Source organism: Pelophylax lessonae (assembly GCF_965119305.1).
Source record: "Pelophylax lessonae genome assembly, chromosome: 3".
In the NCBI taxonomy this organism is placed as follows: Eukaryota; Metazoa; Chordata; class Amphibia; order Anura; family Ranidae; genus Pelophylax; species Pelophylax lessonae.
The window spans coordinates 578112365-578130819 of NC_138770.1; the positions used below are offsets into that span (position 1 = coordinate 578112365).

At 41.6% G+C, this 18455-nt stretch overlaps 1 protein-coding gene across 2 annotated transcripts in view; it reads right to left on the minus strand.

Annotated features, from left to right (window-relative positions):
• The window catches only part of WDPCP (WD repeat containing planar cell polarity effector), a gene marked incomplete at its 3' end in the record, with an annotated part of 645662 nt that overhangs the window by 98434 nt on the left and 528773 nt on the right, over window positions 1–18455 (minus strand). For both annotated transcript variants that reach the window (XM_082249143.1, XM_082249144.1), the window contains exon 15: window positions 6618–6717. In XM_082249143.1, coding sequence (XP_082105269.1) covers window positions 6618–6717 — 100 coding nt within the window. The remainder of the gene's footprint in view (window positions 1–6617; window positions 6718–18455) is intronic.

Here is an 18455-nt window from a genome sequence, read left to right on the forward strand (position 1 = left end):
GCGGGGAGGACTAAAAAAATTATGAAAAGCATCACATATGGCGCTTTTCCACTGCATGGTACGGCTTGGTATTGCTCGCTTTTGCGCTTTTTCACTGCATGGTACGTCTTTGAACAGTTCGGTACGGTTTGGTACTGCGGGGCTTTTCCCCTACATGGTACGGCTCGGTACTGCTCGCTTAAACAGTACCACCTCGGTTGGGGTTCCAAGCGTACCGTACTGATACCAAATGGGACGTGTAACAGATATCCCACAATCCTTCGCATACAGCCTCTTGATTGGTCCTCACTACTAGCCACTGATTGGTCAGAGAGAATCAATTAGAGAGAAAGATGATGTCACGGCAGTAGAGGCGGCGCAACTACGTTGTGATCCCACCCACTTACTACTTTAGAGGAAAAGCAAACCGAGCCGAGTCGAGCCATGCAGTGCCGAGACGTGCCGACTGGTACCATGCAGTGGAAAAGCAAACTGAACCTAGTCGAGCCATGCAGTGCCGAGTCGGGCCGAGCCAGTACATGCAGTGAAAAAGCGCCATTAGGCGGGCCCCTTCTCCACCGCTCTTTTGACCAACAGAAGCCTCAAAACTAAGTTTTCCACGACACTGTAACCTACCAGAGTCAGGAAAAGCATTAGATAAACTCCTCTTTAAAGTGTCCTCAATCCTGAAGGTGGTGGGACTTAAGTGTGTCACTGAGCACTGAATTTTTTCCTTCATCTTTGGATTGTCACCATTGGAAAACATCACATGGACTTTTATTTATATTTGAAGCACGGATATTACACTGTGGACTTCATTTGTTGATTTATACCCTTTTAGGGATTTCTTCTTTTCTCACATTCATAATTGGTGTATTTGATCACATACCTCATTTATTGGTTGTCACTATATTGATTTATTTAAATCACATATGTTATTTTGGCACCCAATTGTTTAGCGCACCAGACCACCCTTATTTCAATATTTTTTTCCAGATCAGGTATCTGGATCTTTGCTAGCAGCTTCACGTTTTTGTTTATGATTTGTCAGTGCACCCACATTCACTTTACCACTGATGCATGCATTGTCACTGCTCATCATCCTTGTGGCCTCCTCAAATAGTGACAGTACAGTGCATGCATCCTTCATCAGCAGCTAATGGCATGGGGAAAAAAAGCTGAGTCAGCCTGAGGCTGTCGTTGTGCCATCCTCACACAGGTACTCGTTGACGGCCCTCTGCTGCATGTGCAGCCACTGCAGCATTGCCAAAGTCAATTTCCACCTGGTGGGCATGTCACAAATCAAGTGGGTTTATGGGTAGATGCAATTCCCAATGAATTTCAGCCAACCGAACGGTGGCTGTGTATGACCGACTGAAATGGCCTGCTTTAGCAGATCTTCTAACTCTGGGTACCTATTTAGGAAATGCTTCACCACCAAATTGAGGACGTGTTACAGGCATGGCACTTTTCAACTTTCCCTGTTTAAGGGCAGACAGGAGGTTTGTGCAATTATCACACACCACCTTTCCTGGTTCCAGCTGGCGTAACGTGAACCACCTTGGCCTGCCCCTGCAGAGCTGCAAGAATTGCTGCTCCGGTGTGGTTCCTGTCGCCTAGACACACCAACTGAAGCACTGCATGGCAACTTTTTGACTGACCCATTGAAAAGCCCCTTGAACGCTTAGGGGGTACTTTTGGTTCGTAGGACAATTCAGCAGAGGAGGACATGGAGGAGGAGGAGGGGGTAGAGCTGAAAAATCTTGCATCATCACCACTAGCTGTATGGAGACATGGCAGCACAACAATATGCAGCACTGAGCCTTGTCCTGCATCCTTCTGAATTAAAAGCAGAGCTACCCAGTGTGCTGTGAACTAAATGTAGCGCCACTGACTATGCTTGCTGGACCACGTGTCAGCAGCACGTGGACTGTGCTGCTGACTGCCTTGCCCAACGATGCCACAATGTTGCCTTCCACATGGTGGTACAGAGCTGGAATGGCCTTATGTGAAAAGAAATACTGACTACGAACCTGCCTTTGTGGTACAGCACATTCTGTAAATTCACAGAAGGGGGCAGAATCCACCAAACGGAAGAAGTTGTAAAGCCAGCAGCTTTGACAAGCTTGCATTTAGACGCTGGGCATGTGGGGGGCAGTGACTGTATTTTTTTTTCCACTGCAGCAGATGGGGCAGAGAAATTTGCTGACTATAGTCTACAGCTGGTGTGCTCCTGGCAGATGTGCTGCAAGGACCTGGGACACCCTGCACTATATCATCATCCCTGTCAGTGGAGGCTGCTGAGAGGTCATGAGGTTTAGCGGGGGTAGATTGAGGTGAGTCAGGAGGAGGAACAGAATTGCATCCCTTTTGTGTGGCTTTCAGGTGCTCTTGCCAAGGGGCTGAGTGGTGGGAGGTAAATTCCCTTGCCAAGCATGTGGTACCCAAATGGCTGGTGTTTTTATCACACCTAATGTGCTTGAGACAACGTTTGCAAATTGCAACAGTGTGATCGGCTGCACATGTGCTAATGAAGGCCCAGACAGCTGAGCTGTGGGAAGGGTGCTGGGAGATAACAGCTCCACAATGTGATGGAATTAGGGTGGCTGCTCTTTACTCTTCCATGATGACTGCCTCGTTCGGGTTGTGCCTCACCCTCACGTTCCTCCTCTGCTCTATCCGACACCAAAGTTGCGTCAGTGACCTCATCATTATCATCACATCTATCCTCATTACCACTGTAGACAACTTGGCAAAATGTTGCGACTGGGAGAACATGACTGGCAACTTGTGTACCAGTGTTCTACCCTCTCTGTAGGCTCATGTTCCTACCTTCTTCAACCTCAGAATCAACATCTGAATCAAGTAATGGCTGTGCATCGTCAAGGAGCAAGTGGCTGACACTGTGTTCAAATAACTCAGCTGACTCCTCCATGCCTGATGCTGGGCTTATGGCAGGAATAGCTGTAGACAAGGAGGCAGATTTAGCCAGTCTGGCAGCTGCAGAGGACTATGCACTAGTCTCTGCTTGGGTGACAGAGGATGAGGATGGTTTAGTAAGCCTGTGTAATGCTGTGGCTGGATAGCATGGGCAGCATCACTAAATAGAGGAAATGATGCCCTGCTTGAGGACTGACCACGTCCCCCTTTGTCTGTGGACACATACACTGCTGGCCCCCTCACAGTGCCATGGGAACCTCTACCTCTCCTTGTTGAACTCCCAGACATGATGGGAAGGTGCTTATTAACAAAATGTAATAAAGATGTGGAAATGTGTACATTGATGCACTTTAATCAATTAAAAGTGGTGTTTGGTGCACTTTAACCTGAGCACTCACTAAACAGACACACTCCACTGACACAATGACACAATATACTGCAGTAAAACTGCACTAACGCATAAAAATATACTGCATTAAACGTGCACTAACGCACAGAAATATACTGCGTTAAACGTGTAGTAATGCACTAAAATATACTGCGTTAAATGTGCACTAACGCACAGAAATATACTGCATTAAACATGCACTAACGCACAGAAATTTACTGCATTAAACAGCACATAACGCACTGAAATATACTGAGTTAAACGTGCACCAATGCATAGAATATACTGCGTTAAACGGCACATAACGCACTGAAATATATTGCGTTAAACGTGCAGTAACGCACTGAATTGTACTGCGTTAAATGTGCAATAATGCACAAAATTATACTGCATTAAACATGCAGCAATGCAAAGAAATGTACTGTGTTAAACGGCATGTAACGCACAGAAATATACTGCGTTAAGCGTGCACTAACGTACTGAAGTATACTGTGGTAAAAGGCTTATAAAGCACTTAACTACAAGCCCAATTCCAAAAAAGTTGGGACACTGTACACATTGTGAATAAAAACAGAATACAATGATGTGGAAGTTTCAAATTTCAATATTATTTTCAGAATACAACATAGTTGACATATCAAATGTTTAAACTGAGAAAATGTATCATTTTAAGGGAAAAATAAGTTGATTTTAAATTTCATGGCATCAACACATCTCAGAAAAGGTGGGACAAGGCCATGTTTACCACTGTGTGGCATCCCCTCTTCTTTCTTAACAGTCTGCAAACATCTGGGGACTGAGGAGCCAAGTTGCTCAAGTTTAGGAATAGGAATGTTGTCCCATTCTTGTCTAATACAGGCTTCTAGTTGCTCAACTTTCTTAGGTCTTCTTTGTCGCATCTTCCTCTTTATGATGCGCCAAATGTTTTCTATGGGACTGGGTGAAAGATCTGGACTGCAGGCTGGCCATTTCAGTGCCCGGATCCTTCTTCTACGCAGCCATGATGTTGTAATTGATGCAGTATGTGGTCTGGCATTGTCATGTTGGAAAATTACTTCCCTGAAAGAGACGATGTCTGGATTGGAGCATATGTTGTTCTAGAACTTGGATATACCTTTCAGCATTGATGGTGCCTATCCAGATGTGTAAGCTGCCCATGCCACACGCATTCATGCAACCCCATACCATCAGAGATGCAGGCTTTCGAACTGAGCGCTGATAACAGGGTTGTCCCTGTCCTCTTTAGTCTGGGTGACATGGCGTCCCAGTTTTCCAAAAAGAACTTCAAATTTTGATTCGTCTGACCACAGAACAGTTTTCCACTTTGCCACAGTCCATTTTAAATGAGCCTTGGCCCAGAGAAAACGCCTGCGCTTCTGGATCATGTTTAGCCATGGCTTCTTTTTTGGCCTATAGAGTTTTAGCCAGCAACGGCGAATGGCATGGTGGATTGTGTTCACCAACAATATTTTCTGGAAGTATTCCTGAGCCCATGTTGTGATTTCCATTACAGTTGCATTCCTGTATGTGATGCAGTGCCATCTAAGGGCCCGAAAAACACAGGCATCCAGTATTGTTTTCCAGCCTTGACCCTTACGCACAGAGAATGTTCCAGATTCTCTGAATCTTTGGATGATATTATGCACTGTAGATGATGATAACTTCAAACTGCAATTTTTCTCTTAGAAACTCCTTTCTGATATTGCTCCACTATTTTTCACCGCAGCATTGGGGGAATTGGTGATCCTCTGCCCATCTTGACTTCTGAGAGACACTGCCACTCGGAGAGGCTCTTTTTATACCCAATCATGTTGCCAATTGACCTAATACGTTGCAAATTGGTACTCCAGCTGTTCCTTATATGTACATTTAACATTCCAGCCTCTTATTGCTACTTGTCCCAACTTTTTTGGAATGTGTAGCTCTCATGAAATCCAAAATGAGCCAATATTTGGCATGACATTTCAAAATGTCTCACTTTCCACATTTGATATGTTATCTATATTATATTGTGAAAAAAATATAAGTTTATGAGATTTGTAAATTAGTGCATTCCTTTTTTACTTACAATTTGTACAGTTTCCCAACTTTTTTGGAATTGGGTTGTGTAATGCAGTAAGCCTGCCCTGACAAAATAAACTGACACTAAAGTAAAAATGAATGGTTGCACTACACTCACACTGACTAAACTATCGCTAGATTCATACTAAAGTGACACTAAAGTAAAAATGAATGGTCGCACTACACTCACACAATGAACTATAACTAAATTCACACTAAACTAATATTCTACTCTGACAATAGGATCAGAATAGCACACTAACTCTCTAGTAACACTGAACAAAACCCTGTTCTATCTCTCTCCACATCGAAATCACACTACAAATGGTCGCTATTGAAAGAATACTTTTATAGTGTGGGGTGGGACTAAGAGCAATACGCCATGATTGGATAGAGTCTTTATTACTTTTTCCAATCATGGCTCTGACAGTGCTTCAGCCAATCAGGGCTTCCAATGCAACAAACGGTCGAATAATAATAATTTGGGTGTTTTTCGAACGGGCAAACAGCCAATGTTCAGCCCAAACTCATGCTCAGGCCGAACCGTTTGCCCATCCCTAGTGAACAGTCTATTTGTACATCCGTTTATAAATTCTCTTTTAGATCAAGATCTGGACTCTCACTTGGTCATTTCAGGACATTAACTTTGTTGTTTTCAAGCTATTTTTATGTAGTGTTTGGATTATGCTTGGAGTAAATTTCTTCCTAGAAGACAAATTTTCTCCCCAGCCTGCACTACTGCCCCCACAGTACACAGCTTGCTATAGAAGAGGAGCAGCTAACACTGCCAGCAGGGGACCCCAGAAAAGGAGGTAAACTGACTCTCTGTGCAATACCATTGCATAGAGCAGGTAGGTATACCATGTTTATTATTTTAAGAAAAAAACAATCACATTTTTCTTTGTGTACACTGCCTAGAGCTCATGTACTCTGTACATTCCCAGCCTATTCTTAGCATCTGCAGATGCCCAGAATGCAGTAGGCTATTGGGATGATGTCACTTTTTTCATCAGAAATATGGGGATGATGTAACTTTAGCATGCATACGCAGGAGTTACATCATCAATAGCTGCCTGATGGCCAAAGAGATAAATTGCGGGATGTGGAAAAAAAATGAGAGAAGATAGCAGATACAGTGGACCGAGTAACAATAGGGGGGGACACTAGGGTAGAGAGAAATTTGTCATAATGTGCAGATTTAGTTTAATTTTTAGGGAAAATGGGCAAACATGTTTCAGCCACACCTTACCTGTTACCTGACGTGACTCTTTGCCCACTTTGTGCAGTTAGAGAGAGATCAACAAATGCTTCACTTACATCTTCTATTCTGTCCACTTGTAGCAATGATTCTGCATATAAAAAAGAAAAAAAAAGTTGGATTGCTCTAAAAAAAAATGAAAGTTGTTTTTATGAATTTATAATTCCTATTAAACAAATGCATATAATACAGTGAAGACAAAGGTTAATTGGAAATTGTCCTATATTAGTCTTGATCTAAAACTGGCAATATATATCCAAAGTATGGCAACTTATAATTTCTCTCCATCTTCAATGGTCAATTGTAATTTCAGATTGTCATTAATGAGGCTTATGATGCCTGCCATTGTTCAGAAATTTCAGCGAGCCAAACATGTACATTACAGTCTGGGAGGGGTAGTCATTCTAGAGCTTTGAGGTTATAATGCTGATCAAATGTGAGACTTGCTGTATTCTTACAAAATTATGTCATCATGTGCAATAAGAGTTTTTTGGTGGACATAAAAGTCAACAGGTAAATGTATATAGCCAGCAAGCATATTACTCAGGTTCTGAACATACGTGGTACCTTTGAAGTGACAATGTTGCACATTTTGACATTTGTGAAAAGTTCTTCCGAGCATCAAAGTGGATCAATTTCAATGACATGTTTAAACTGCTAAATCTTAGTAATTGGTGCCGATTAATCTGACAGTTTCAACAACTTTTATGAGTCACTGTTAAGCATTCAGGTGTAATGCTAAAAGGTAAATCTTTTGAAGAACTCCTAAACTGTATGTATGGACTTCATGTATCCCCTACAGATTTACTATGCCCTATATAAATATGAACTTTTAGTTGTTAGTATTCAAAGAATCAAAACTGTGCAACCAATAAATTGGTTAACACCTACAAGAGTAGAGGGGTTTTCTCCTTATGACAAGCAATCAAAAATCTCTAGTGGAAAAATATGTGCTAAAGGTTGCAATTGGTGACCTTTGCTTCTCAAAATATTTCTTTCCAGGCAGTATAAATGATTTTGTGGCTTCAATAATCCTACTGAAGCATATCCTGCTTATTACAAATATGCACAAAATTACAGTGCCTTGAAAAAGTATACCCTTTGAAACTTTCCACAATTTGTCATATTACAACCAAAACGTAAATGTATTTTATTGGGATTTTATGTGATGAACCAACACAAAGTGGCCCATAATTGTGAAGTGGAAGAAAAATGATAAATGGTTTTAAAATTTCTATACAAATAAATATCTGAAAAGTGTAGAGTGCATTTGTATTCAGCCCCCTTTACTCCGATACCCCTAACTAAAATCTAGTGCAGGGGTCTTAAAAACTACGGCCCTCTAGCTGTTGCGGAACTACACATCCCATGAGACATTGTAAAGCTCTGACATTCACAGACATGACTAAGCATGATGGTAATTGTAGTTCCTGAACAACTGGAGGGCCATAGTTTGAAGACCCCTGATCTAGTGGAACCAATTGCCTTCAGAAGTCTACAAAATAGTAAATAGAGTCAACCTGTGTGCAATTTAATCTCAGTATAAATACAGCTCTTCTGTAAAGCCCTCAGAGGTTTGTAAGAGAACAAACAGCATCATGAAGGCCAAGAAACACGCCAGATAGGTCAGGGATAAAGTTGTGGAGAAGTTTAAAGCGGGGCTAGGTTATAAAAAGTATTTCAAGCTTTGAACATCTCACGGAGCACTGTTCAATTCATCATCCGAAAATGGAAAGAGTATGGCACCACTGCAAACCTACCAAGACATGGCCGTTCACCTCAACTGACAGGCCGGACATGGAGAGCATTAATCAGAGAAAAAGCCAAGAGGCCCATGGTAACTCTGCAGAAGTTTCAGAGATCCACAGCTCAGGTGGAAGATTCTGTCCACAGGACAACTATTAGTCATGCATTCCACGAATCTGGCCTTTATGGAAGAGTGGAAAGAAGAAAGCCATTGTTGAAAGAAAGCCATAAGAAGTCCCATTTGCAGTTTGCGAGAAGCCATGCACAGCAAACATGTGTAAGAAGGTGCTTTGGTCAGATGAGACCAAAATTGAACTTTTTGGCCTAAAAGCAAAACGCTAAGTGTGGCGGAAAACACACTACACATCACCCTGAACACACCATCCCCACTGTTAAACATGGTAGTGGCAGCATCATGTTGTGAGGATGATTTTCTAATACAGTGCAATCTTAGAAGAAAACCTGTTAGAGTCTGCAACAGACTGGGGTGTAGGTTCACCTTCCAGCAGGACAACGATCCTAAACTTACAGCCAGAGCTACATTGGATTGGTTTAGATCAAAGCATATTCATGTGTTAGAATGGCCCAGTCAAAGTCCAGACCTAAATCCAATTGAGAATCTGTGGCAAGATTTGCAAATTGCTGTTCACAGATGTTTCCCATCCAATCTGACAGAGCTTGAGCTATTTTGCAAAGAAGAATGGGCAAAAATTTCCCTCTCTAGATGTGCAAAGCTGGTAGAGACATACCAAAAAAGACTTGCAGCTGTAATTGCAGCAAAAGGTGGTTTTACAAAGTAGCGACTCGGGGGCTTAATGCAAATGCACGCCACACTTTTCAGATATTTATTTGAAAAAAAAAAAATTCAGAATCATTTATTATTTTCCTTCCACTTCACAATTATGTGCCATTTTGTGTTGGTCTATCACATAAAATCCCAATACAATACAATTTACGTTTTTGGTTGTAGCATGACAAAATGGGGAAAATTTCAAGGGTATGAATATTTTTTCAAGGCACTATAATGTCTATAGTCTAGAGACAAGTGCACTAACAATTTTGCGTCAAAAATTGTCAAGGTAAAATCAGAACTCTCTACTTGCTCCAGGTCAGTTAATCATATTTTAATGGAGTACAGTACAGGAAAAAGATCTTTAGTTATTAACCATGAGCCATATGCAGCTACCTTCAGGTGATTGCACATAGGCTAAAAAGAGCTGCAGGGATATTCCCCCATATAAACGCCTCCTATCTCAGCAAGCCTCAGTTTTGTAGGAAGAAATAGAGAAATGATAAAGAACAGAGGAGAAGGACCTGTTGTCTGTACTGTACACCAAAAACAGATTTGACTTGTATTTCTAAAGTGCTACTTTTTTAGTCATACAGTACAGGAAACAGGATTTTTAGTCATTAATGCCCAAAAGCAATCCAACTGAGAAATAGGCAACTCAACAAGCACTAATAGGCCCACATAAAAATTGGGTAAAGGGCTCGACAGAACTTATAGAACCTTACCCCTGATATTGGCATCAAAGGAGCAGCAGTTGAGAGATAAGCTCAAACAGCGCGTACCACCTCCAACCAATGGAAGGAAAACATCCAAAGGATGTATAGGAGCAGGACAGAGAAAAGTTGGAACAAAGTCCTGGTCAAGGTGAGTAAAGAAGAAAACACCATAGGAAGAAAAGAGGTCATAGACTCCAAACAACTTGTCTTTAATGAAAACAAGAAGGACTCCTTACCAGTAAAAACCACCAACTTGAAACTCGCCAAGCAGAAGCAATGGTGATGAGAAGGCAATCACACAAGTTAAGCTAGAGAATGGAAAAATCTCTGCCAAAATATCTGAGGTGGTTCAAATGAACTAACAGAAACCAGATTGAGAACACACAAAATCAAAACTGAAACCCCCTACACAAAATGCAGGGTTGGTTAGCTCTTAGATTGTAGGGTGGGAATGAAGTGCCTGGAACATGTCTAGGCTAAGAAAAAGCCCTTATACAGGACTGAGTCTAGAATCAGGCTTGTTTTTACACAAGTTGAGATGTTTCCAGTATTGAATTCATGGAGAGCTAGGATCTACTGGAGCTCAGTAGGGTTTGCTCAGTCTAAAGGACATTGGCTGACCCATACCTGAGTTGACCATGCTTTCAGAAGAAGTTTGTCCAATATCCCACTGGCAAAGCAAAGCAAGAACAGAAGATAGTGTGTTGGGAAGACCCAAGGTGCAGTGGACAGTCCTAAGAAAGGACCAGACTTAGGAAAAAAAGCACAGAGTTCCCAGCAAAGAGACAAAAAAAGTGTAGAGGAGCCAGTAAGAAAGGGAAAGGTAAAAGGCATTTCCTGAGCTCTACAGAGGTAAGTAAGTCCCCCCATATGGAGGGGGCAACAACTAGCCTGTTGGTTGTAATGTACCTGATGCAAGGAGTATGAGGGTTCCACTGAAGCAGTGCAAAGCCTGCCAAACCAAGGCAACCAAAACCGAGTAAAAGTCTAAAAGTCATGGGACCAGTTTTAGAAAGAGGTTTACTAAGGCCTTAGATTGGTCTAGAATGGCAGATGCAAATAATTCTAGACTAGGAAATACTCCCATATACTGAAAAAATGCATCCAAAGAATAGGTACACCTCCGCATACATATTCTGGAACCAGGAGATAGGGAGATTCCATGCAGAGATAGCGAACAGTAAAGTAAATAAATATATCTATATCTATATATATATATATATATACTGTATATACAGATACATTTGCTGTATTTTTGGGGTTGTTGTCCTGCTGTAGAATATATTTTCGGGCCAAGCACATACCTCCCTGATGGTATGGCTTAATGGATAAGTATCTGCCTGTATTTATCAGCATTGAGGACACAATTGATCCTGACCAAATCTCCAACTCAATTTGCAGAAATGCCCCAAACATGTAAGGAAACTCCACCATGCTTCAATGTTGCCTGCAGACACTCAATATTGTATCGTTCTCCAGCCCGTCTGCGAACAAACTGCCTCCTGCTACAGCCAAATATTTTAAATTTTGACTCATCAGTCTAGGGCACCAGTTCCTATGTTTTCGTGCATAGTTTAGCCTTATTTCCATGTCAGATGAAGACCACTTCTGCCCACACTTCTCCGGATAGTAGATGCGTGTACCTGGGTGCTACTGGTTTCCGCAGTAAGTAAGCATGATGTGTCTTTCATCTGCTGCATTAAGTTTTCTTGGCCGACCACTGCGTCTATGGTCCCTTAAAGTTGCCTGATCAATTGCGTTTAAATATTATCTATTTATTATATAGTATTATAATAAGTATATATGTGTATATATATATATATATATATATATATATAGTGGAGATCGAAAGTTTGGGCACCCCAGGTAAAAATTTGTATTAATGTGCATAAAGAAGCCAAGGAAAGATGGAAAAATCTCCAAAAGACATCAAATTACAGATTAAACATTCTTATAATATGTCAACAAAAGTTAGATTTTATTTCCATCATTGACACTTTCAAAATTACAGAAAACAAAAAAATGGCGTCTGCAAAAGTTTGGGCACCCTGCAGAATTTATAGCATGCACTGCCCCCTTTGCAAGGCTGAGACCTGCCAGTGTCATGGATTGTTCTCAGTCATCGTCTGGGAGGACCAGGTGATGTCAATCTCAAAGGTTTTAAATGCCCAGACTCATCTGACCTTGCCCCAACAATCAGCACCATGGGATCTTCTAAGCAGTTATCTAGAAAACTGAAACGGAAAATAGTTGACGCTCACAAAGCTGGAGAAGGCTATAAGACGATAGCAAAGCGTTTTCAGATGTCAATATCCTCTGTTCAGAATGTAATTAAGAAATGGCAGTCATCAGGAACAGTGGAAGTTGAAGCAAGATCTGGAAGACCAAGAAAAATATCAGACAGAACAGCTTGAAGGATTGTGAGAAAAACAATTCAAAACCCACGTTTGACTGCACGATCCTTCCAGAAAGATCTGGCAGACACTGGAGTTGTGGTACACTATTCCACTATAAAGAGATACTTGTACAAATATGGTCTTCATGGAAGAGTCATCAGAAGAAAACCCCTTCTATGTCCTCACCACAAAAATCAGCGTTTGAACTTTGCAAATGAACATATAGACAAGCCTGATGCATTTTGGAAACAAGTTCTGTGGACCGATGAGGTTAAAATTTAACTTTTTGGCCGGAATGAGCAGAGGTACGTTTGGAGAAGAAGGGGCACAGAATTTAATGAAAATAACCTCTGTCCAACTGTTAAGCATGGGCGTGGATCAATCATGCTTTGAGGTTGTATTGCAGCCAGGGGCACAGGGAACATCTCACGAGTAGAAGGAAAAATGGATTCAATAAAATTTCAGCAAATTTTGGATGGTAACTTGATGCCATCTGTGAAAAAGCTGAAGTTAAAGAGAGGATGGCTTCTACAAATGGATAATGATCCTAAACACACCTCGAAATCCACGGGGGATTTCATCAAGAGGCGTAAACTGAAGGTTTTGCCATGGCCTTCACAATCTCCTGACCTCAACATAATTGAAAATCTATGGATAGACCTTAAAAGAGCAGTGCGTGACAGACAGCCCAGAAATCTCAAAGAACTGGAAGACTTTTGTAAGGAAGAAAGGGCAAAGATACCTCAAACAAGAATTGAAAGACTCTTGGCTGGCTACAAAAAGCGTTTACAAGCTGTGATACTTGCCAAAGGGGGCAGTACAAGATTTTAACTCTGCAGGGTGCCCAAACTTTTGCAGACGACATTTTTTTGTTTTTTGTTATTTTGAAAGTGTAAATGATGGAAATAAAATCTAATTTTTGTTGACATATAAGAATGTCTAATCTGTAATTTGATGCCTTTTGGAGATTTTTCCATCTTTCCTTGGCTTCTTTATGCACATTAATACAAATTTTTACCTGGGGTGCCCAAACTTTCAATCCCCACTGTATATATATATATAGTACACCCCTCACATTTTTGTAAATATCTTATTATATCTTTTCATGTGACAACACTGAAGAAATGACACTTTGCTACAATGTAAAGTAGTAAGTGTGCAGCTTGTATAACAGCGTAAATTTGCTGTCCCAGCCATTAATATCGAAACTGCTGGCAACAAAAGTAAGTACACCCCTACGTGAAAATGTCCAAATTGGGCCCAATTAGCCATTTTCCGCCCCTGGTGTCATGTGACGCGTTAGTGTTAAAAGGTCTCAGGTGTGAATGGGGAGCAGGTATGTTAAATTTGGTGTTATCGCTCTCACTCTCTCATACCGGTCACTGGAAGTATACCATGGCATCTCATGGCAAAGAACTCTCTGAGGATCTGAAAAAAAAAAGAATTGTTGCTCTACATAAAGATGACCTAGGCTATAGGAAGATTGCCAAGACCCTGAAACTGAGCTGCAGCACAGTGGCCAAGGCCATACAGCGGTTTAACAGGACAGGTTCCACTCAGAACAGGCCTCAACATGGTCGACCAAAGAAGTTGAGTGCTTGTGCTCAGTGTCATATCCAGAGGTTGTCTTTGGGAAATAGACGTAGGAGTACTGCCAGCATTGCTGCAGATGTTGAAGTGGTAGGGGGTCAGCGTGTCAGTGCTTAGACCATACGCTGCACACTGCATCAAATTAGTCTGCATGGCTGTCATCCCAGAAGGAAGCCCCTTCTAAAGATGATGCACAAGAAAGCCCGCAAACAGTTTGCTGAAGACAAGCAAACTAAGGACATGGATTACTGGAACCATGTCCTGTGGTCTGATGAGACCAAGGTAAACTTATTTGGTTCAGATGGTGTCAAGCGTGTGTGGTGGCAACAAGGTGAGGAGTACAAAGATAAATGTGTCTTGCCTACAGTCAAGCATGGTGGTGGAAATGTCATGGTCTGGGGCTGCATAAGTGCTACCGGCACTGGGGAGCTAAAGTTCATTGAGGGAACCATGAATGCCAACATGCACTGTGACATAATGAAGCAGAGCATGATCCCCTTCCCTTTGGAGACTGGGCCGAAGGGCAGTATTCGAACATGATAACGATCCCAAACACACCTCCAAGATGACCACTGCCTGGCTAAAGAAGCTGGGGGTAAAGGTTATGGACTGGCCAAGCATGTCTCTAGACCTAAACCCTATTGAGCATCTTTGGGGCATCGTCAAATGGAAGGTGGAGGAGCTCAAGGTCTCTAACATCCACCAGCTCCATGATGTCGTCATGGAGGAGTGGAAGAGGACTCCAGTGGCAACCTGTAAAGCTCTGGTGAACTCCATGCCCAAGAGGGTTAAGGCAGTACTGGAAAATAAAGGTGGCCACACAAAATATCGACACTTTGGGTGCAATTTGGACATTTTAACTTAGGTTTGTACTCACTTTTGTTGCCAGCAATTTAACCATTAATGGCTGTGTGTTTAGTTATTTTAACGGGACAGCAAATTTACACTGTTATACAAGCTGTACCCTCACTACTTTACATTGTAACAAAGTGTAATTTCTTCAGTGTTGTCACATGAAAAGATATAATAAAATATTTACAAAAATGTGAGGGGTGTACTCACTTTTGTGAGATACTGTATGTATCTACTATATATACTTGTGACAGGTCAGTGTGTATGTTTTTGAGAGATCCCCCACTAGTGAAGGGGAAAGGACCACCAGCGGGATAGCAGACTGTTCCTACAGGGTGTCTGTTGGTTGTGGGTCATGTGGTCTATATATTGTTCGTTTATCCTATCATCACTGTCTTCTAAATAACTGTGCAAGCAGTAGAAAAAAAATGCCCCAATCTGTAAGTATTGACAATTACATAACTTTTAGCATGTTTTACAAATACCCCCTTACATCCATTTTTCTCTGAATGAGATAATTACAACAAGAATGAACAAAATGTATGTAATCAAAATTAAACAGGAAGCTGAAAGACAATTAAAACAGTAAAAGTGAGTGAGTGGGATGTGCGCTTTACACAAAGGATGCAAATCTAACTAGAGCAGACTACAGAAATAATCAATGCATCTCCTAATGTAATGATTTTGATAATTGCATAATGTAACACATGAACAAGTCTGAATGCATTTGGTAAAAAAGATAAAGAAATAATTATTACTAGGTCTACTGCCCATTTACATGATTTTAATCTTCTTAATTTATTTAAAAAAAAACTTGCAATTTGTGTTTTGCAAAGCGGTGAATCAAAGTGCATCATTCTTTTCTTTGGAAATCTGGATAAACTGTGCAGAGAAGACACATACAGCTCTTTTGCAGCTGTAACACGGAGAGACATAATCAAAAGGATTCAAATATGCAAACAACATTAATTGAAAAGTAACAAAGCAGGCAGCATTTTAATGTGAATAAAGATGCCCACAGAAATGAGTCATTATTGAATGTCACCCAATTTGGCTATGTTTGGTAGGATCTAGAAACTGTTGAATGTCGATGACTTTTTGTAACCTCTGTAACGCCCCTTGTTACATCTCCAGTAAAGAACTGAATGACTGGGTAAAATAGTCCTTCCATAAGACATAAGTTTGTGCCAGAATGCCCAATGGCATTTTCTTGGTATAGGTGTGCATGCTTATGCCACAGCAGTCCTAATAAGTGCTTACTTGGCAGATAGATCTTCTAACAAAGATTTCCTGTATAGGAGCACCTTAAAGAGAACCAGTCATGAGTGGGCTTATGCACTTATCTAAATAACCAGGCTAAAGCTGGGTACTTACTATAAGAGAATCGGAAGAACAATTCTGTATGAGGAACAATCGTTTATTTTTTGTATAGTGTGTACACAACTTTCAACATCCAATTCAGAATTTCCAAATTAAAATTTCCAAAGGGACAAACTCCAAAACTGTTTTTGTACAAGAAAAATTGGATACGAAAGACTGCGCTAGATTAGAAACAATAATCTAAGCTACAACATTTCTACATCAAAGTAAAAAAAAAGCATTTGACGTTTTCGTACAAGAAGTATCATCCTTGGGTTCAACTTGCTGTGAAACATTGAGGAAAACCGGATAATCTTTCGCCTAGTTTTCTTATAGTGTGTGCCCAGCTTAAGATTTTAATAACTGTGCAGGCTTACAAATAAGAAATTTAAATCTGATCCCTTATTGGCTTAACATACTTTGAAATTTGAAATAGACTCCTTAGAAGTCAGAGGTGAGAAGTCAAACTTTTCTACAGTTATTAGAATATCACCTCTTTTCTAGGGTATGTGTGCAGGTATGTGTGCAGCTGAAAGATGGCTACAGCGTGGACCTTAATTGCCAAGAGGGCATCCATGTACGTCCTCCCGAGCATGAGCTGCATACGTGCTCCCGGCGGAAGGCGCACGGCTCACTCTGTGATCAGCGAGTCCATGAGACTCGGCTGATCACAGATCTGATTAAGGGGCTGATACCAGCCTTTACCACGTGATCAGCTGTCAGTCAATGACAGCTGATCATTTGATGTAAACAGCAGCCGACGATCACCTTTTTTTTTCTTCTCACGCTGTCAGAGGGACATCGCCGGCGGCTGTCAGAGGGACATCGGTCCCGAAGAGGAGGAGCATCTGTGCCCACCAGTGCCCCCTACCAGTGCCCACCAGCGCCACCTACCAGTGCAGGTCATTGCCACCTATCAGTGCCCACCAGTGCCACCTATCAGTGCCCCATCATCAGTGCTGCTTATCAGTGTCACCTAATATTGCCACCCACCAGCGCCGGTCCTTACCACGTGATCAGCTGTCAGCCAATGACAGCTGATCACGTGATGTAAACAGCAGCTGGCGATAAGCTTTTTTTCCCTCCTCACGCTGTCAGAGGAACATCGCTGGCTGCTGTCAGAGGGACATCGGTCCCGAAGAGGAGGAGTATCTGTGCCCACCACTGCCACCTACCAGTGCCCACCAGCGCCACCTACCAGTGCCACCTATCAGTGCCCACCAGTGCCCTTATCAGTGCCCACCAGTGCCACCTATTAGTGCCAATCAGTGCCCCATCATCAGTGCTGCTTATCAATGTCACCTAACAGTGCCACCCCCAGTATTAGTGCCCATCAGTGCCCATGAGTGCCACCTATCAGTGCCACCTATTAGTGCCCTTCAGTGCTGCCCATCAGTGCTGCCCATTAGTGCCCATCAGTGTCACCTCATCAGTGCCGCCTTATCAGTGCCCATCAGTGCAGCCTATCAGTGCCTATCAGCATTTTATTTCCATGAGGACAATCTGGATTACTACACTCAGGAAAAGGATCGCTTCCAGCCTACAGCACAACCAGCCCTACAGGAGCCATAGGAACATCAGCTCATTCTGCTTCAAATCAACCACCTAGTGGTAAGTAGATACCCAAAGGGGGAGACCCTGAAGCAACAAGGAATAAGCAACAAGCTCCTGTTTTTTACTAAAGGACTATTTTATGGATTGTATACCATGCACTTTGGTTGCACTTTACTTATGAGTTTTACTTATGAGTTTTACATTGTAATATCTGCACAGTTATATTGCTTATTTGCACAGTTTTGATTGCTTATTTGCACAGGGTTTAGACCTTATTAGCACTTTATATATTTATCAATTTATTCGAGCAACACAGATCAGTTTTAAAGAACACTGTATATTTATTTCAGTATTTATATATTTATTAGCAGCGCTGCAATCACTGACCCACAGTGCCTATCAGGGCCCATCAGTGCCGCCTCATTAGCGCACATCAATGAAGGATAAAAATGACCTGTTTGCAAAATTTTATAACAAACAACATTTTCAGTCTTTGTTTGTTCAGCAAAAAATAAAAACCCCAGTAGTGATTAAATACCACCAAAAGAAAGCTCTATTTGTTTGAAAAAAATGATAAAAATTTAATTTGGGTACAGTGTTGCATGACAGTGCAATTGTCATTCAAAGTGCGACTGCGCTGAAAGCTGAGAATTGGCCTGTGCAGGAAGGGGGTTTAAGTGCCCAGTAGGCAAGTGGTTAAAAAAATTATGGTGCTTAATCCCTGTACCGATATACACTTTTGGATACCTCCCCAAACTGGGTTAATTCTGTACAAAGTTGTCCAAAACTTCACTTATAGTCCACCTTTTCACATTGCAGATCCCTT